Source organism: Saccopteryx bilineata, chromosome 1 (genome assembly GCF_036850765.1).
Source record: "Saccopteryx bilineata isolate mSacBil1 chromosome 1, mSacBil1_pri_phased_curated, whole genome shotgun sequence".
NCBI lineage: Eukaryota > Metazoa > Chordata > Mammalia > Chiroptera > Emballonuridae > Saccopteryx > Saccopteryx bilineata.
In genome coordinates, this window is record NC_089490.1 from 400943024 (window position 1) to 400963122 (window position 20099).

General features: G+C 58.3%; 3 protein-coding genes and 1 non-coding gene across 4 annotated transcripts; 1 reads left to right on the forward strand and 3 right to left on the reverse strand.

Annotated features, from left to right (window-relative positions):
- Positions 1–739: 739 nt before the first annotated feature.
- RIN1 (Ras and Rab interactor 1) lies at positions 740–7617 on the reverse strand. The gene is made up of 10 exons (XM_066252120.1): positions 6842–7617; positions 6533–6713; positions 6316–6430; positions 6149–6221; positions 5951–6042; positions 5073–5807; positions 4522–4827; positions 4090–4221; positions 3792–3943; positions 740–2936 (listed from the first exon to the last, which is right to left on the reverse strand). Exons 1-10 carry the CDS (start codon positions 6925–6927, stop codon positions 2448–2450), a joined length of 2361 nt encoding a protein of 786 aa, XP_066108217.1. The 5' UTR covers positions 6928–7617; the 3' UTR covers positions 740–2447.
- Positions 7618–7883: 266 nt separating this feature from the next.
- On the reverse strand, positions 7884–15627 carry BRMS1 (BRMS1 transcriptional repressor and anoikis regulator). The gene is made up of 10 exons (XM_066252123.1): positions 15469–15627; positions 12467–12612; positions 12293–12383; positions 11984–12111; positions 11727–11806; positions 11554–11650; positions 10924–11016; positions 9685–9749; positions 8811–8850; positions 7884–8409 (listed from the first exon to the last, which is right to left on the reverse strand). Exons 2-10 carry the CDS (start codon positions 12603–12605, stop codon positions 8402–8404), a joined length of 741 nt encoding a protein of 246 aa, XP_066108220.1. The 5' UTR covers positions 12606–12612; positions 15469–15627; the 3' UTR covers positions 7884–8401.
- A 247-nt stretch (positions 15628–15874) lies between these two features.
- On the reverse strand, positions 15875–18133 carry B4GAT1 (beta-1,4-glucuronyltransferase 1). The gene is made up of 2 exons (XM_066252122.1): positions 16960–18133; positions 15875–16709 (listed from the first exon to the last, which is right to left on the reverse strand). The coding sequence occupies exons 1-2, from the start codon at positions 18013–18015 to the stop codon at positions 16518–16520; spliced, it is 1248 nt and encodes a 415-aa protein (XP_066108219.1). The 5' UTR covers positions 18016–18133; the 3' UTR covers positions 15875–16517.
- A 471-nt stretch (positions 18134–18604) lies between these two features.
- Positions 18605–18686, forward strand: TRNAS-GCU (transfer RNA serine (anticodon GCU)). The gene has a single exon. It is a non-coding gene; the product is annotated as a tRNA-Ser (tRNA).
- The last annotated feature ends 1413 nt before the right edge of the window (positions 18687–20099 follow it).

Genomic DNA, 20099 nt, shown 5'->3' on the forward strand with positions numbered 1-20099 from the left:
ACGGTGACTGTAGAGGTGATAAGGGCAGCTCTGCCAAGGAGGAAATGACTCGGTACTCCTTGAGAGATCCCGGCGTCTGGGTTCCAGCGCTCCTCTGCCGCCGCCGAGGTGGACGCAGGCGAGGCGTGGCGCCTCCAGCCTAGACTTCCTCTTCCAGAGGCCAAAGGTGGAAGGCTGAGGGACAGGAGGGGGCAGCACAGAATCCGAGCCCAGCGTAGGCTCTCAGTGACTGCCCGGAGCACATCCGCTGCCCTCTGGCTGGGGCTGGAGGAGTTTGGCCCATGCAGACATTCGATTGATGAGCGGAAGGGGAGATCGTCCTTCAGTTTCGGGACTGCAGAGTCAGAAGCCCCACACACCCCGATGTCCGAGCCCTGTGCTCTGTAACAGGCCGTTTTCCCTGAGCAAGCCTTAGTTCCCTCACCTGTTAAAATGGGGATAATGAGAGCAGTCACAGAGCAGCCTATCGTTGCCTACTCCGCCTGGAGCCCCAACCCTTGTATCACGCCTCTTGTTTACGCTGATTCACCTGGCCCAGCCCCCTGAACCCCTGCTGGGGGCAGGGTTGCTGAATTCCCGGAGCCAGGAATTCAGACTCAGTATGGAAAAGGGTGGGAGCAGTTTGCAGAGGCCCCCAAGACAGGGGCCCGGAGCTTCAGCCAGTCCTAGTTTCCGTGAGACCTGCTCGGCACCCAGCCCTGGGGTTCTCTAAGCACCCCCTGCGACCATTCTCGGTCCTTCTTCTCTGGTTGGACGTCCTATGTTGGGTTCCCAGAACCCAGCCCTCCCTGAACCTCCCGGCTTCCCCCAGCACTGCCCTCTACTCTTAGTTATCAAACTTCAACCAGCGGGCAGCATTTATTGAGCGTCTGTGAAGTGCCCAGCAGTGTGCGAGGCACTGGGGATGGGCATGGGCTAGGGAGGGAGGACATACGAAAGCCCAAGGGGAGACTCCCTCTCAGTGAGCAGCTGTGGTGGCGGTGGAAGTGGGCAGGGAAGCGCTGCTGGTGGCCTAGTGAGAGATTTGGGAGCCCTGCACCTGGGGTGCATGTGGTTTGTCTGAAATCCCGACACCCAGGATTCCCACCTTCCACTTGTCACGTCTCTGACGTGTAGGCTGATGTTAGTGCACACGGCCTGAGGGAATGCCCTGCAGACTAGCTGAGGTCCTCCCCCACCAGGGGACAGCCCCCTCCCAGAGAGTGGTCCCTGACAGGCTAGCCTCGTCCAGAACCCCGACTGCAAGGGAGCTGAGGGCTGGCCGCCGCAGCCCCTGCTGTCCCCAGCTACCTGGCGGCTGGCGGAGGAGCACAAAGCCTGGGACTCCCCATGCTGCTGAGGCCCTGGAGCCACCTTCCCCGTGTCACCCACCCAGCTTCCTGGGCCACACACACCCCCTTGTGGTCATTGCCAGCATTATCTCTGCTGGGCCTTGAGGGTTAATTTATTGGTGGCTTAGAACAGAGGGCCAGAGGCTATAGCTGGCACCTGATGCCCTGGCTTGGGTGGGGGAACCCCTAATGGCTGGCTGTGTCATATCTAAGGAGTCACTTTCCCGGCCATAATAAGCATGACCTCCGGTAAAGCTCCTGAGTTAAATGCAGAGAAAATGGTTTCCAAGCTCCCCACTCCCCCATCTGCTTTGAAAGCCCACCTCCCTGTCCAGTTTCCTTGGGATGCCAGAGGGCCTGGGAGACGTCCCATCCTGGGGAGAGACTGGGACTCAGGCGCTCCTCCAGCTGGACCTTATTTCCAGGACCGCCACAGGGTTGACGGCAGGACATCGCCCTTCGGCAAGTGCAGAGAACAGCAGCACTTGGAGGGGTGCGGCAGGCAATGTTAATGTCTCACCTCCCTCCTTCCCCTTTCTATAGTAGGGGTTCTGCTTTGCAGCAAAACCATCCACTTTGATCCCTGGCAGCTGTCTGGAAGAAGAGAGGATGGCAGTGCACCCCCACTTTACAGGTGCGGACACTGAGGTTTGGAGGTGCTAGTCCTCCGGGTGGGCTGGGGCAGGACTGGAGCCCTGAGCCCTTGCTGCCCTCTTGAACCCTCCTGACACCCAGGAGCAGGTGGAGCCTTTCAGGGCCCCGAAGCCCCCGGCTTGGAGGAGCCTCCTGGCAGTGGCCCTGCCCCAGCTGCCACAGTTGGGCACACTCCTTACTGCAGGCTAGCCGGCCTCCAGCTGGGGTAGAAGGGTTGAGAGGCAAAGGGCCTTAGGACCTTGGTCTGGACTCCCCATCCCTCCTCAGCCTTACTCCAGTGGCCGGATATGGCCAGTCCAGCAGTCCACCAGCAGGTATGGCCATAAAGATAGATCTCAGGTGACATAGTGGCAGGTGGGAGAGTCTAAGGGGACTGTGGCCCTGGTCAGTGGAGCTGATGGCTCTGAAAGCCCCTCCCAGCAGGCTCTGTTCTTTCCCAAATGATTCTCTGGCCACTGCCAGCTACTCCTCTGCTGCCCAGCTCCCCTCGGCCTCTGGCCCTCCAGGCTGAGCAGGGCCTCCCCTGGCCTGGGGTTCATCCCTTGCAGTAGTTGCTTCAGACTCTCCCCGTCTGTCCCTGGGACTGGCTTTGACCTCAGTGTCTCCATCTCCCCGGCCCTCTTTCCCCTCCTGCCTGCCCTCTGCCTCTGGTCCGCTGCTGCTCTCCTCCGTGGCACCCCCAGGTGAGGCCCCCTGGGGCTCAGGCCGCTCTACCCAGCGGCGGTAGACAAGGTAGCCGGTTGTGGGAAGCCTGTGGGCCAGGGCTCCGGGGGACAGGCGGTGGTAGCCCTGGTCCTTGTACAAGAAAAGGCCGAATGTGTCAGGCTGGGTCACTCGGAACTTGGTGGCACAGAGCTGGTTCAGGGTGGCAACTGAAGCCCCTGCGGGCACGGCCAGAGTCTTGGAGGTGCAGCCACTGCTGGGGTCCTGATAGGCCACACGGAGGAGGTGCTGTGCAGGAGGAGAGGCAAAAATAATAACTCAACCCTGTATGCTCAATTCTGGCTGCAAAGCTTGAGGTCTCAGTTTAGGCTCTTCAGAGACAGGGGCGGGTGGTATAACTCCAGTGGTAGAACCAGTTGGAAAAGGCTCTTTAGACAAGGTGAGCTCCAGGGAGGGCCTAAGGAAGGGAAGGACGTGCTCAGGCTAGCTAGGGTCACACTGCAGGCCGGAGGGAGGAGCCCAGCCACCCTCTGCAGCCAGACAATTGGACAATCACTTAGAGTTAACTCTGTGAGCTGAGTGCTTGTCCTGCATGAACTCCATCCCAGAATGCAGGTACTATTATCCCATTTCATAGATGAGAAAATTGAGGCACAAATTAGTTATCTAACTTGCTCAAGCTCCCACACCAGAAAGTAGCAGAGTCAGGATTTGAACCCAGAATGTGGCTACAAAGTCTGCACTCAACCAAAGCGAGGGAGGGGAGGGGAGTGGAGGGGAGGAGAGGGATGGTGTCTGGTCTGAGAACAGCAGGCCTGAGCCCAGGTGGGAGGGGAAGGGGAGCATTGCCTGGAAGCCTGACACCAGGGGAGGGCAGAGCCCCACCTGTGTCCCTTCCCTCTCCATGTCACGACTCAGTTTCCTCATCTGTAAAATGGGGATAATGATGGCTGTATTCTGTGAAGACTAAGGTAAGGGCTGAGCCCCTTGAGCAGTGAGCACAGTGACAGCACGTGGAATGTACTCTCCCTGGAAAGGCGGGCTTTAACATTTGTCCCGCATAGGGTGCTGTTTCTATTGCAGAGCGGTGCAGGACCAGCCTTGGTGCCGCTGGGGCTCAGTCTGGGGCAGACAGCCTGTTACCTGGAAGCTGTGGCTCGCCGGCAGGCGGCGCTGCTCCCAGAGGCAGAGGGAGCGCTGCAGCTCCTGCGAAGGGCTCAGCGGGAGGGTGTGGGCCTGGCTCAGGCTGCTCAGCAGGGCCAGGCTGGCGGAGAGGCTGGTCAGGTAGTAGCCGCCTGGGACACAGGAGAAGAGTGCAGCTCAGGATGGGGTTGGGTGACATGTTCCCTCTGCCCTTTCCAGCTTAGCGGAGGCCATGCGGGCGCGAAGGCACACTAGCCCGACCCAGCCAGGGAGGTGGCGTGTGCGTGGGGTCCCTCACCCTCTCCAGTGAGCAAGGCGGGCTCCAGCAGCTCTGACATGTACTCGGCCTCCAGCAGCAGCTCAGGAAGGTTGCACTGGGCCAGGACCAGGCTCAGCAGCGGGAGGAACTCGTCGGCCCCTGCGCCCTCTCCTGTGTGGTAGGTTGAGAAGAAAGCGTCAGCCTTCGCTGGGGCCCCAGGATCAGAGTCCACTCCTTGTCTTAGACAGTGATCCTCCCTTCAAACTGCCAAGCCTGGGACAACATGTTCTCTATGGCAACCACGAGCAGAGGCTGGGGAGAGGATGCTCCCCAATCAGGGCCTCAGTTAGACCGTCTGTGAGATGGGAGCACTGGACCCATCTTTTCTCCTGCTGTGCCTTTCCTGGAATCCACCTGGGCAGCCGGCCTCTGACAGCACGGAGCCCAGGGGAGGTGGGGGGACGGGCGTACCCAAGTGGGCCCTCAGGGCCGTGTAGAGCAGCTTGCAGGCCTGCAGGAGCCGCTTGACCTGTGCGCTGGGGGAGTAGGCACGGAGCAGCTGCAGCAGCTTCTGGCGGACCTGCTCTATCTCCACCACGGAGGGTGGGCTCACGCGGGAGCCAAAGGCTCCAGGGCCCTGGGTTCGGGCCAAGCGAAAGCCTTCAGACAGGCGGCCCAGGGAGCCGTCGGCAGATAGTCGGCGCCGCAGTCGGGTCACCAGGATGGGCCGGAGAGGCTTCAGCACCGAATGATGCAGCGACTTCTCCAGGACACATTCTGTGAGCAGAGGAGGGTAAGGGGTGAGGGGATCCAGGCTGGGGTGGGGGCAGCATCCAAAGGAGAAGGGGCGCAGTCTGGGAGAGACAGGGTTGAAAAGGAGGAGGGATCTCGGCGAGGCCAGAGAGTGCAGGGACAGCAGTGGGGGTGACATTCACTTGAAGGGTGGTGAGACCAGAGACAAAGGAGGGCGGTGTGGGGAAGTCAGATGGCTGAGCCAGCGCAGGCCTGGGCTGGAGGCTCACCCAGTCTGTCGGGGGGCAGCAGCTTCTCGGGGCCCAGCTCGGCGCTCAGCATGGCCCGCGCCCGGCTCAGGGCCTCGCGAATCCCCTGCAGCTCCTGGCGCTCCGGGCCAGCCCGCACCTGGGTCAGGAGGTCCTGCACCAGCTGGCCCACAGCTGTGTGGCGGTCCTGCATCAGTGCTGACGCGGCCCGGGCAACCTGCCGCTCGGGGGCCAGCAGGGAACAGAAGGCAGCACTCATGGACCGAAGCAAAGGACGCCTGCGACGAAGGCGGGGTGAGCTTGCCGGACTCCCTTGAGAGCCCTGCGTCCCCTCCTCCTCGGAGCTGCTGGGGGAGCCACAGTCCACCTCCTGGAGGGAGGGCAAGGAAGGGAGGCCAGGGCTGGCACCCCCTGGCACACGGTACCCCACCGAGCTCTCCCTCCGCAGAAGCTGGTGAGGGGGCAGCCTTTCTGTCTGGTTGGGGGCTGCTGCTGGCAGCACCGGGACAGGGGGCGGGGGCACAGCAGGTGGAGACAGGGGGCTGGAGGTCTCTGTGGATACGCGCACTTTGAAACTCCTGAATTTCTCCCGCTTGGTGGGGCCCAGATCCCCTGGGAACAGGGGGTTGAAGAAGCACAGGGCGGCTCCGGTGCCCTGGTCCAGCTCCTGTGGGGACCGTGGCTTCAGCCTGGGCAGCAGCGGGCCTCCAGATGGGCCAGGTGGAACCTTGGTGTTGAGGGAGGAGCTCCAGAACTCTAGAGAAGAAAAATCAATTAGGGTCTCAGAGAGAATCAGGGGTCTGCCCAACTGAGGGCAAGGTAAGTGTGCCCAAGTGCCCCCCTTTCCCCTTTGGCCTCGGTTTGTCCATCTGTGAAATGGGCAGCAGGGGAGCCCTTACCAATGCCCAAATGGGAGATGGCTTCCAGCTCCTTGTGGGTGGCTGCCTGGCGGATGGCCCTGGGGAGCTGGAGCTGGAGAAGGAGGATGTCCCTGAGGCCAGAGAGGGGGGCAGACAGTCAGGGGTGAGGGGTGCCTGGGGCTGCAGGGCGGGGAGGGCAGGCTGTCCGGGATACTGGGTGCCTGCGGGCAGACTCACCGGGTGTGGCAGTAGGCACAGATGAGCTGGACTAGGTCCGGGAAGACGAGCTCAGATCCCTCCAAGGAGATGCCTGGGAGATGAGGTGCGGCTGTTCTCTATGGGATCCTCCCGCGGGGTCCAGCCTCTGCTCCCACCCCCCTCCCCTCCAGGCCAGTCCCTCTCACCCCCCGGGCTCTCCTGGATATAGTGACTAGAGACGAAGGAAGGGCCACTGGCCTCAGGCAGCCGCACACACAGAGCCTGGCACTGGCGAGTGTTAGATTTCCGCACCAGGAACGTCTGAGAATGGAGGGGGGGGGTCAGAGGCTCAGGACCTTCATGTCCAGCCCATCTCCCTCCCAGCCCTGGCAGGCCAGTCCCTGGGGGTGGGGCGAGACTCACCCCCGGGGGCTCGGTCCTCAGCACGTGCAGCGCCGCCGCTGCGTTGGCCCGCAGCTGCAGCCACACAGGCCGCGTGAGCAGCAGGCGCTCCCGCAGGCTCACCGCGCGCCCGGGCCGCTGGGGCCCACCAGCCTGCCCCCCGCCGGCATCGGGCACATCGTACAGCGGCTCCTGGGCCGGCCTGGAGGCAGGCACCGGACCTGAGCCACGTTCCGGGAGCTGAGACCCTTGCCCGCCCTTTCCCCCTCCTCTGCCCTGGGACAGAGCCTGCCCTGTGGCCCTCCCTGCCCGCCCAGCCACCTCACTAACTTTTCTCTCTCCAGGTGCTCAGGTGTGGGGTGCGGAGGGCTGGGGGTGCCAACAGGGTCTGCTCCCGGCTCCCCACGGGTTTCCATGCTGGGAGCTCCTTGGGTTACTCCTGGGACTCGGGAAGACAATCCAGCCTCCAAGGCAAGAGCACATTCCCAGCGGTGAGTAACACTTCCTGAGGGCGGTGCGCCCTGTCACACCCCGCCAGTTAACTCTTCTGCGTCCACTCAGCCTGGGCAATGCCCACTTGCTCTCTGTTCTGGGCCCAGCCTGAGGGGCAGGGGTCCTCCCCATGCAGCTGCCACTCGGAGGGGCCCAGCTGTGGGGCTGCCGCCTCCACACACAGACTCCCGCAGCAGCGTCCTCAAACCACAGGTGGGAGGGAAGGGGTTAAGCAGGGCCTGTCTCCTCCCCTCAGGCCCAAGCCTCGCCCTTGGGGCATCTGGAAGTCTGTGGTCAATTGTTCATCTGTCCAAGCCTTGGGGTCAGCCTTATGAGAGTGCCTCCTACTGGTCACAGATGACTCATTCCTGAGCCTAACTTGGGTTTTGGGATTTCAGGTTGTCATGGAGAAAGGATGCCCTGTCTCCATGGAAACTAACCCGTTTGCTTTAACTGAGGTTCTGGGGGTGGTTCTAACACTGAGCACTAAACAGGGGGGAGTCTGGCTGTGAGGTGTCAGCACATGGCACTGCTGCCGGCTGCCTCCCACGCACACAGGCCCTGCCATCCGCCAAGCCACCGGGGCAGGTGCAGACATGACCCAGTCTCCAAGCATGGAGCCCCCAGCGGCCTTCCCCTTCTCAGGCCACGTGTTCTACCTGTGCCACGTGTCGCTTCAGACTTTGTTCACCAGCACCAGACAGTCCTGGGTTGTATGAGAGCCCCCTCTCCCACAGTCTGCACCCCTAGTCAGAGTGGGCAGGCTCCTGCTGGGCCAGGAGAGGTACCAGGGACCCCAGAAGAGACTGGCTGTCTCAGGCACTCCCCATGGAAACCCCGATTCCCTTGCAAGTTAAATCAGACACACGTGGGTCATGCCGTAGCCCCAAGAAAGGTTTTAATTTCAGTCCCTGCAATGTGGGAGGCTGGCACCAAAGTCTGCTTGAGAAGACCTGGGCAGCCCACCTCTCCCCACAAGAGCTGGGTCAGGCCCCTAAAATACCATTTTTGGCTCAGAGTTCCCATGAACAGGGCTCCACTCCCTGGCTCGGTGACGGGGGAGCCAGGTCCAAGGTCAGCAGAAAGGATGTGCTTTCGCAAGGCATGTCTTCTCTGTCAGGGAGGGGACTGAGAAGGCTGACCTTCGGGTGGGGAAGGCAGGGGGATGGATGGGGATGGACCAAACGGTCGGCTTGGCTAGAACAGCTCCAGGCCACAGCTGCACAAGCCCCGCGGAGAGGCAGAGGAATAGTCCACTGACTGCTGGAGGGCAGCACTGGAGAGCCCGCTAGAAAGGCCCTGAGAGGCCTGTCAGCCTGCCCTTCTGCAGAGGAAAATGCAAATCCTGGGTTTGATGCCAGTTGCTCTGAGGGGCTCAGTTGGCTGTGAACTTCAAGGTCATGGTCCTGGGGGTGTGTAGGAAAGGGAAATCATTGCAGGTGAATGGAAAAGAAACAAAAGGGACACAGTCACTTCATCTAGGGAACTTAAGGGAATGGCCTTGGTCTGGCCCTCCCACGTGGGCCCGTCAGTACTCTGGGCCCACCAGGGCTCCCCAGCTCTGGAGCTTAGTGTTCCAGCCCTCCGCGACCAATCCTGGTGGGGAACTCTGCCCCCTAGCCCCATCAACTTGGTTTCCCACCCCACCCTACCTCCTACTCTCAATCTCCCACCGTGCCCTCACACAACTGTCCAAATTTCCCCACACCCTTGATGCGACGCAGCCATCGCCTCTCTCTGGGCTGCTCTCTGGAGGCTAGGCCCAGGGGCCAGGTGGTGGGAGGTGGGAAACCCCTACGGTTCTTACCCTCTGGTTTTCTCTTCTGAGGGGACACAGCTGCCCTAGCCTGGGTGGGGGAGAAGAAGAGCCCCCCTCAGAGCCTGCCACCAGCTAGGCAAGTCCCCTCCACATTAGCCTCTCTAAGGCAGGGGGCTGCTGGGCTATGCCAAGCCAGGGCGGGGGCATCAGACTCTCTAGACAGAGCTGTGACGTGACCTCCTGTCAGAGGCCTGGCCAGCTCTGCTGCCTGCCCAACTTCCTTCTTCCCTTTCTCCACCCCATCAACTCCTGAGCTGGACAAGAGAGAGGCCGGCACAGCCTAGAAGTTCCCTCCTCCAGGGCAGCCTTGGGTGAAAGGAGGCTTGTGAGCTGGCAGCAATGCCGGGAGCCTCAGGAAGCCCAGGGTGGAAGCCAGCAGGGAGCAGAGTTGGTGTCGGGGTGGGGTCCGCACTGACAGTCCCTTCCAGGACCAGGTGCAGAGCGGACAGCAGCGACCCACCTTTTTTTTTTTTTTCCCCTGAAGCTGGAAATGGGGAGAGACAGTCAGACAAACTCCCACATGCGCCTGACCGGGATCCACCCAGCACGCCCACCAGGGGGCGATGCTCTGCCCACCAGGGGGCGATGCTCTGCCCCTCTGGGGCATAGCTCTGTTGCGACCAGAGCCACTCTAGCGCCTGGGGCAGAGGCCAAGGAGCCATCCCCAGCGCCCGGGCCATCTCTGCTCCAATGGAGCCTCGGCTGCGGGAGGGGAAGAGAGAGACAGAGAGGAAGGAGGGAGGGGGTGGAGAAGCAAATGGGCGCTTCTCCTGTGTGCCCTGGCTGGGAATCGAACCCGGGACTTCTGCACGCCAGGCCGACACTCCACCACTAAGCAAACCGGCCAGGGCCAGCGACCCACCTTTTTGATGGCCGTCCAGTCCTCCAGGATGTCGATCTCCTGCAGCATGTACACGATGTAAGGGCCTGCCACAGGGTCAAGGAAGCAGCAAGCCCAGAGGGGCAGGCGGTGGTCTTGGCTCTGACTCAGGAGAGGCAGCGCTGAGCACTGGGCTTGGAGCTCAGGCTCCACTGTCCTTGGCCCCCAGGTTCTCCGGGGGGAGGGGTAACTGTGGCCTATTTCACTGAGTGTGCCAAGGGCAGAGGGGCACCAAGCCCCTCCTCTACCTACCCTACCTTGGTTCCTGGTTACCTCTTCTTTCCAGTCTTGCGGTCAGTAGGCCAAGGCCCATCCCATCTACTCAGGGATCTTACTCCTTCCATTCCTTGTCCCCTTTCCCCATCTATATACAGATTCTGGTCTGTTTCATTCTGAAGACAACGCTCCTGTGGGTTCACAGGCCCTTCTCGGGACATCTGTACCTGATGCATCCACACTCTTACCTCCCATTCACTCAGGTCCGCCCAGTCTAGACCCTCCCTCCCTCCCTCCCTCCCTAAACCTGACTCCTGTCACCAGGCGCCAATGCCCTGAGCTTCTAGCAACTGCAGGGATAGGGGTGGGGGTGCCAGGGAGCAGCAGTGAAAATTAAGTTCAGCTCTGTGCTGGGCTCTGCCAGGACAGAAGCACAGCAGGCCCTGAAATTGAAGGGCTCATGCGGGGGCGGGGGGGGGGCAGGGCACGGCGGGGCTGGGGGGGCAGGGCACGGCACGCTCCCACCTCCCACACAGGAAGCGAGTGTCCAGGTCTAGGCGACAGAGGCGCAGATGAGAGAGAAGCCAGAGCTATGGGGGGAGGACTGGAGAGGCTTCACAGAGGAGGCAGCGTCTGAGACCGAGCGCTGAACACACCAGGATGCGGAAGGGACTCCGAGAGAAGGGTGGAAAGTGAGCAAAGGCACAGGGCTGGGAAGGTGGGCCGTGCCCGGACAGTCGGGGAGCCAGAGGGTCTCAGATGGGACTCCACCTTAGGGAGCTGTGGAGGTCAGCAAACGGATGTTTCTATTTTCCCACAGTCCACACAGCCCAGGAGAGATCCACAACCCCACAAAAAGATCCCTGACAGTTGGATTTGCCTGGACATGGCCACATGAGGCCATGACGACCCAGATGTGTCTAGTCTGACTCTCTCCCCCGTGTCCCTCCAGCTCTTCCCTCGGGTCTGGAGCTGACTCTGCAACCTGCCCTGGTGGAAGGATACCGGAGACAAGGGGTGCCTTCTTCCTCTTGCTGGGTGGCAGGGAGTCCCAGGTCTTCGAGCTGCTTCTGGCGTGCAGTTTGTCATCCCACCACTCTGTGTCCCCAGACTGAGTCAGGATCACGGTGTGGGCCCTCCCGGGACACTCCCACCGTTGTAACCCGCCCTTCCCCATCAACCACCAGCGGAGAGAACCCTGGGCTTGGGGGCTGGAAGCTGAGTTCAGGTCCCAGCTGCACAGATGTGCAACCTGGGAAGAGGTCACTGCGCATCTGTGAGCCTGTTCCTTCTTTTGTTTAGAGGATGGTGGAACGATGACAATTCCTGCCTCCCCAGGCACTAGAGACATGGAGGGGACGGTGGCTACCGTATGTATGGGAGTATGTATGGGAGTGTCAGAATGTCACCTCCTGTTCTGGAAAGAGAGCAGGGAACCCACTCTTCCTGAACCCCTAAGTACTGTGTGCCAGGCACTGGGCCCAGCCCTTCCTACGCCTGGTTCCACGGGGACTCCCACAGCTGCCCCTCTTACATTCCCCTGGTGCAGGCAGGGAGCCTGAGGGCCCGGTGGGAGGTGGGCACCAACAGAACCAGGCCAGCGGAGGGGTGCCCAGGGCCCGCACCTCGCCTCACCTGAGCTGATGTCCAGGCTCTGGCGGTCCTCCTCCAGCCTCTGGATCCGCCCCTGCAGCTCCCCTTGCAGGGTGTCATAGAGCAGCAGCTTCTCACTCTGGAAGGGGGGCAGCGCTCAGCCAGGGGGGATGGGCAGGCCACTTCGTCCTCCTCCCCAGGTGCCCATCAGTCACCTCCAGGTGCTGTTTAGCTCCCTGCAGCTCACACTCATACTTATTCCTGATCACGTCCAGACAGAAGCCCTTGTAGATCCCTGCAGGGGGGCGGAGGGAGAGGGGAGGGGAGGCTTGGCCAAGGAACCCAGTGCCCCAGAAGGGGGGCCAGGAGCACGGGCCATGCCGGGCCGGAATGAGAGGAAGGGGCCATGGGCTCGCAGGGGAACAGCGAGGGAGCCTGGGACCCATCCCGGAGCGCAGGACAGCCCACAGACCTGCCACCTGAATGCGAATCTTGAGGCTCCGCTGCAGCCCCCCAAGGGGCTCCGTGTATTCGGGTGCTCTCTCAGCCCCCACTTCCTCCAGCCGCGCCCGCAGCTGACTCAGTCGTTCCCTGAACAACCTGGAAGGTGACATGTGCTCATCCGTCAAACACACACAGAGCCCCCGATCCACGGCAGGCCCAGCCTCAGCCCCTCACTCGTGCACTCACTCTGGGCCTCAGCCACCCCCGCCCAGCACCAGGCCCATGGCCTCCTCACCCCAGGGGCCTGAAGACTTAGCCCCAGGTACCCCACGCTTACTTTTCCTTTAGCTCCGAGAACTGCTTCTCCAGATCCAGCATCTCATTGACACACTCGCTGCGGCGCCGCTCATAGTCCTCGTCATCCATCTCTGGGACGAGAGGCCAGTCAGGGCTGGCTGAGAACCAGGCAGGTACTTGTGTGTGTAAGTGTGCATGCGTGCGTGTGGCTTACCTGAACTCTCCTCCTCAGACTCCGTCGGGCTGCCACTTCGTTCCTCCTCACTTTCCTCTTCCTCCCCGTTCATTTCTGCAGCTGAGTCGCCCTCTGCTTCCGTCTCCTCCGTGTCTTTGCTTGGCGGCTGGATAGGCATCTGGGCTCTGGAAGAAGGAACCGAGCCATCGCTGGCCACCGCCCACAGCTCCAAGTGTGAAAGCAGCCATGCGGGGAGTCAAAGGAGGCCTGACCACAGCTGGGGACAGCTGGGAAAGTGACAGGACCTGCCACACCCTGAGCACACACTGGGTGGAGAAGGTGCGAGTGGCCCCGTCTGCACATCTCCCAGAAGCCATGGCAGTGCTCATGCCCTTGGCCATTGCTGGTGATCCCAATCCTGGGAACACTGGCCAGGCTGATGATCCATAGAGGGGAGAGGCCAAGGGCGGGCTCCCCGCTGCCGATGGGACTGGACCCAAACTGATGGGCTTTCAAGGCCCTGCACCGACTACACTCGAACTGGTCCAGTACCTTCATCCCATCTAATGGCCAAGTCTTGAACAGACCAGGCACCTCTTTCCTCCCCCCATCCCCTCACAACGTTCCTTCTGCTTTTAACGCCCTCCACGTCTCTTCCTGAGAACACTCTACAAGCTCTTCTCTCTGCGCTCTGGGTCCAGTCCCATCTCCTTCCGCTTCCTCTGGGACTTCACATCAGCAGTGCTCCCCTCCCTCTTCTGTATTTTCAGCACGCCCTCCTGACAGTTCCTTTTCCCGGAACTTTTGAGAGGCTAAAGGTATTTGCCACCATATAGGAAAGGCAGAAACACAAAGCCTCACCCTGTTCCATTTAAACACTCCTTGTTTTCCACTTCACAGCTGCCTTTCAGTGTGCACCCTTCCTCTTCCTACTTTCACCTCCCTCCTTTTCTGACATGTTATCATCACTCAAAGTCAACCAACAACCTTGTGCCTAATGCCAATATTTCTCAGTGCTTATCATAGTCCCTTTCCCTTCCTTTTTTTTTTTTTTTTTTAAAGAGACAGAGAGAGTCAGAGAGAGGGATAGATAGGGACAGACAGACAGGAACGGAGAGAAATGAGAAGCATCAATCATTAGTTTTTCGTTGCAACACCTTAGTTGTTCATTGATTGCTTTCTCATATGTGCCTTGACCGTGGGCTACAGCAGACCAAGTGACCCCTTGCTTGAGCCAGCAACCTTGGGCTCAAGCTGGTGAGCCTTGCTCAAACCAGATGAGCTCGCGCTCAAGCTAGCAACCTCGGGGTCTCGAACCTGGGTCCTCTGCATCCCAGTCCGATGCTCTATCCACTGTGCCATCACCTGGTCTGGTAAGCATCCCTTCTTTTATTCCCTCATCTAATATTTATTGAAACTCTAATGTATGCTAGGTACCATCATACACTATGGTAGGAGCTGGGCACAACTGTGACAGTCTCTGACCTTCAGTTGTTCACAAGTTCCCGGGAGAAAAGGGCACAGAAGCAGATCAACAGTGCGGTGTGAGGAGTTGAGAGCTGGGGAGCATGGGGGAAGGGTCTAACTGGGACCTGGAGTTGCTGCACCATGAGGGCTTGCAGACAAAGATGAGCCACACAGATGAGATGAGCTGGTTGAGGGAGGAAACATTTCAAGTAGAGTAGCATGTGCAAAGACCCCGCAGTGAGAGAAGGGGCAGGGCTGGGGGCATATTGGCCTAAGCCTCAGAGAGAAATCTGGGCTGCAGAGATCCAGTCAATGGCATCTGGTGAGTTCTTCAGGTCCTGGACTAGCTTGCAACCAGCAAGGTAGGGTGTGTGGAATGAAACAACACCTCTGATGGAACTCTCAGGCTCAACAGGGGGGCAGCGGATGAGACCCTGGCAAAGAAGGAAATTACCAAGAGGTGGAGAAGGAAAAATTCAAAGTCATGGAGATAATTTCAGAAGGAAGGAGAAGTGACAGTGCCAAGTGCTACCAAGAGATCACCTAAACTAAACAGGCTTCTCAGAAGATAATCTCTGCCTGCTGGGGGCTTCTAGTTCACTGTGATGTACTTCCAACTCCTCTGGGCACTGTTTTGTAGGCCTTTAAATCAGAGTAGACTTCACTCTCTCCAGGAAGCCTTATTTGCTTACATTTCCTCTCTATTTGCCCATCTCATGTCTGTCTCCCCAACCAAATCCAAGCCTCCCCAGGGCAGGGCTGCACAGGTGCCTTATTTGCCTAGCACAGTACCAACTCACTTGATGACTGGAGAAATCACAAATATAAACTAAACAAACACTTTTAGCAAGGCAAGGGTTGGCTTTACTTCTTGGTAGTCCCAGGCCCCTATAGTGGTAGCAAACCCAAAGTGTTTTCTGTTAACCTTCCTTGACATAAATTCGAGTTTTGTAAAATAACTGGACTCAAGGAGAGTTTAGTCACATTCCTCAATGATTTCACTAATAATCTGAACCTGATCTGAAAACCTTGGTTCTCCAAATCAGTCTTATCGTTCTCATTCTCACTCAGTTCCAACAATCCCACATTTTTCAATTCCTCTTCACTGTTAAACATATTTACTTAGTAAGATGATGCAACGTAATCGGGGCCAGAGGGGTGCTTCTTATTCTACTGAATGAGCTCAATTAAATCACAGCCTCCCCTCCTTACACCAGTACAGAGAATAACCACTGCTACTCGGAATGTCGTCAAGATTGCTGGGGTAGGGGATGGAAAAGCAAACTGCAAGGCACTTTGCACATGCACGTTATCTTTTCAGAAAATGAGCATCTCGAATGCAGGTCTCCATAGTCCCCATGCTCCAGAGGACAACTCAGTCCCTCCGAGCGCGCCCGGAGCCTCCCGCCCCGCTCCATCCCCGCATGCGCCGGCCGGGGAATCACTGGCTCTTCCGCAGCCAGCATGGGGCCCGCGGCCCTGCACGCGTCCCGCCGGTTAAGTCTCCGCTTCTGCCGGGATCCGACCAACTCGCTGGAGAGACCGAACCAGGCGCCATGGGTGGCGTTACGCACCGCAGGAAGTGGAGACTCTGGTCTCACGTCCGAGACTCCTTGACAGGTGCCCGGTGTCCGCAACTGCGGGTGCTTGCCGCCAGTGCCTGGCTCCCGGAAGCGCTGCGCCGGTCCCTGTTTACGGGGAGGTGGGGCCTGTCGCGCGTTCGCATTCATCATCAGGAGGCGCCCGTCGGAAGCTCACAATTGGACTGCTGGGGCGAGGCATGCTGGGATACTGCGCGCTGGTTTCCATAGCTACCGGCCGAAATCCACACAGGCTATCAGCCCTGGGAAAAAATCCTTGTGGTTTCTTGCTTTAGAGCGGTGCCCATCGGCTCGCGGTCACCTCCCAGGACCCCCCGTGAAAGGGGAGAACCCACGACCCCTCGGCCTGCCGGGTTCAGGAGAGTAATGGAGCCAGCTCTAGGTGTGAACACTCATTTATTTACAATTGTTATTGTTCGGCAAATAACCCAGCCCAACCTATTCGAGGGCACGGAACCTACAGACCCTTCCCTTCTCCAGAACTCCTGAGGTGTGGGAGAACCAGGAAGTTTAGGCTTTAACCCAAAAGCTAAGAACTAAATTCAGTCTTTATCTGATTTCTTTTTAAAAAGCCCGTTTTGTTAAGTACTCAGACTTTTCCGCTCTGCCTCATTCATACTTTTTGCTCTCCTACTGTCTACCCACCAAAGATTGTTAATAACAATAATAATAATACTGTAATAATATTAATAATACTTCACATTTGTACGAAGCTTACAGAATGTTTTTACATAAAGTATCTCATTTGAGCCTACCAACAGTTCTGTGAGGTAGGTATTCTCACCTCCCCTTTTATAGATGGGGTAACTGAGACTCAGAGACGGAACAGGATTCGCTCAAGGCCACACAGCTAGTTAGTGGTAAAGCTAGGACTTCATCCCAGCACCCCATATTCAAGTCCAGTGTTCCAATACCACAGCTACCACTGTAAAGTGGGGTGACATTTCTTACCCCTGTCAGGCCTGAGGGGCGGCCTAAGGAGGGAGGAGGCTGAGACTTCTCAGACAAGGGCAGGGAGGGACTCAGCAATGACGGGGGGAGTTGGGGTACTTGGCCTTCAACTCCTGTTTGAACTGGCGGTAAAGAATCTTATTGTGCTGATTTTCGGCTTCCTTTTGGGGATGGAACTTCAAGGCTTCTTTGAAGCCCTTATGAACCAGGAAACCTTCATTCAGCACCTCGAAATCAAATCCTGCCACGTGCAGCTCACAGGCCTGTGGGGGGTGGGGAGAGAGACAGATTAGCAGAGTTTGATGACAGTACTAGGGCCAAGACTGACATTCCTAAAGCCAACTCCAGCATTCACGCTCCTCTGGAGGCATCCTGGATCTTCTGCACCATTCTGCACCACTGAACTATGATCCCTACTGCCTCATTGCCCCCTTCCCATCCAGGGCTACCCCTAGCTCCCTGACCCCATCACCCTTCTTGCCCCATTTCCCCTGCCCTCTCCCTAATGGGCACCTGGCTGATGCGATTGAAACCGTACTGCCGAAAGCGTTCGTCGAAGGTAGGAACCTTGCCTCCAGCTACGTAGAATGGCTCCCAGGGGTCCTGCCAAGGCACCACGTAGGCAGGTCTCAGCAAGGTCTCTTCAGGCAGGTTGACCCAGCGAGAGTAGTTGGTGGGCGCCTGGCAGGGCGTGCACAGCCCATAATAGAACGGCCGCACCTCGCCCACCTGATAGAGCTGCAGCAGCTCATTCTTGTTAGTGGGCACGCGGCGGGCTCGGCGGATCTCAAAGGCAGGCACCACCAACGCTGTCCCTACCCACTGTTTACTCTGGTCCAGCATTTCCCGCAGGCCTCTCCATAGTCCCTCACTAGGAACCATGTCCACATCGATGACCAGGGCATAGCTGGCCCCCTCACGAGCCAGATTCCTCAGCAGGTTATTGGGGTAGGAAACATTGGTACCCAGTGCGTAATTAATCCCAGGCTGGGCCACTCTGGTTAGCTTGTCAAAAACCTCCTGGCAGGACCGCAGCAAGGCAAACTCCCCAGGCTCCCGGGGGTCAGGCACGGCGGCCTCATAGCGCGAGGGGCACACAAGGTGCATGGCGACTCTGGCGCGCATATCGGGGCAGTGGCTGCTCAGAGCGTAGGTCAGCACCGTAGCCAGCTGCGCCTCCTCTCTGGTGGCCGCGAACACCGCCACGGATAGCGGGCCCTCCCAGCGCTCCAACAGGCCCGACAGATGCAGCAGGTTGTCCACGCTGGCGTGCGTGGCTAGGATCACATCATTGGGGTCCATGGTGGTCTTCAGTAGGCCCCTATAGAGGCGGTAGTCGCCGCTGGTGTCCAGGACGCCTCCGGAGGCCAGCGCGGTGCGGAGCTGCGCCTTGACCTGGTCCACGGACCGCGGGGACGGGGGAAAGAACTCAAAATATTGGTCTTGCTCCTCTTGTCCGTGCAGCCCGGACAGCAGCGACAGGTAGAGTAGCTGCAGCATCGCCACCAGCATTAGCGCAGCCAGCAGCAGCTGGTAGAAGGCGCACCGGATGGCGTAGGACATCTGCATGGCTCTCGGGGCTCGACCGCGCTGCAGGGACCACCTAGCCACAGCCTCGGCTAGCCACCGCAAGCCCGGATTTTCCGCAGCCTACCGAGCGCAGCCGAAGCGAGCCGAGGCGAGCCGAGCCTGGTGCACAATCTCACTGGTCTCCGGGCGCGCCAGCTCGCCCCCTGCACGTGTGGAGGAGCCACTGCACTCGCCGCCCGTGCGGCTCGCTTTGCAAACGCTGCATCTGCCCTCCGCCCGCACCCCGGGTTTTCCAGTTACATGCATCCACTCCATCAGGGTCAGCGCGCGAATCCCCTGGGCTAGGTGTGTCATGAAATCTTGGTGCGCTCGCCCTCAACACAAGGAGGGGAAGCCGTGGCAAAGATCGGCTGCATCTTAATGAAGGCTGATGCGGGTTCCCTGCTGCCGCGAGAGGAAAGGAACAGGAAAAAAAAAAAAAAAATCCCCCCAAACCCAATCCCTTCTTTCTTCTGTCTTTCCCTCCTGCAGATCCTACAAAGACCCCTTGAAAAATAAGTATAAGGGAGCCAGAGGGTACGGAGGAGATAACAGATAAGAAAATTTAGAAAGAGGAGTTCAGACGTGGGACGAGGTGGCCGAGTGGTTAAGGCGATGGACTGCTAATCCATTGTGCTTTGCACGCGTGGGTTCGAATCCCATCCTCGTCGGTCGTGTTTTACACAGTGGGTGATTCTTTATTTTCTGCATCCCGCAGGTCTGGAACACCAGGTTGAGGACAATGTGGCTTAACTCAGGTCTCTGTTCACCATGCATCTCCTCCCCCTTCATGGAGGGATCCTCTGAACCTTCTGAACAGCGGGTGAGAGGTCTACTTTTCTTTCTGCCCAGATAAAGGCCCCTGGTCTGAGGGGACCTAGAAGACCAGAACTGGAATTCTGATCAATGCCAAATTAGGGGCCAATGTTAATCAGAGAATCACCCCTGAAGGGCCACCTCCCTCTCTATTGCAGTGGAACTTAAGGGTGGTGGTGGTGATGGTGGGGTTTGATAATTTAAATCATTACTCTATTCAGCCCAATGATTCTGCTTCCGGCAGCAATTCTCCTTCAAAGGGGAGACCTTGGATCCACACCAATCCCCCAAGAAAAACACACACAAGCAGAAGGAATTGAATATTCTAACAGCAGTCTCATACAGAAGGCGCTTAATAAGTGTTTGTGGAATAATTGATCCATGGATTCTTTAGAAGAGGAGAGGCTGTTGTGAAGGGCAGGCCCTTTGGCTGATAAATCAATTTTCTGTAGTAACTGAGCGCTGTGCCTGGAGCATCAGGGTAAGGTGTTTTTCCACCACTCCACAGGCAGTGGGGAGCCAAGACTGTGGAGTTGAAGAGTGACCAGGAGACCTATACCCCACAGCCCCCGGTAATAACACCTACTGAGCTACTGCTCAGACCAGGGACTGTGTTAGGCACCGGGAATGAGGCTTTGCAGGAGACGTGGGTGCTGTCCTCAAAGGTGTTTACTGATGACCAGTGCCAAAGGAGAAAGCTATGCGTGGATCCTTTCAGCACGGCCTTGCAAACTGGGGGCTCAGAGGCCAGACTTGGTGCCATCTGGTTTTTTATTATTATTTTATTTTATTTTGTTTTGTTTTTTTACAGAGACAGAGAGAGAGAGTCAGAGAGAGGAATAGACAGGGACAGACAGACAGGAACGGAGAGATGAGAAGCATCAATCATTAGTTTTTCGTTCCGCCTTGCAACACCTTAGTTGTTCATTGATTGTTTTCTCATATGTGCCTTGACCGCGGGCCTTCAGCAAACCGAGTAACCCCGAGCCAGCAACCTTGGGCTCAAGCTGGTGAGCTTTTGCTCAAACCAGATGAGCCCGTGCTCAAGCTGGCGACCTTGTGGTCTTGAACCTGGGTCTTCTGCATCCCAGTCCGGTGCTCTATTCACTGCGCCACCGCCTGGCCAGGCACCATCTGGTTTTGTTTGTTTTTTGACTGGCTCAGTGCTTTAAAATAACAATTTGAATTATGTTAGTTGTTAACTTAGGTGAATCAGAAGATTTCACATAAAACCCACATCTCTAAACTCTGTTTTAAATTCTAGAAGA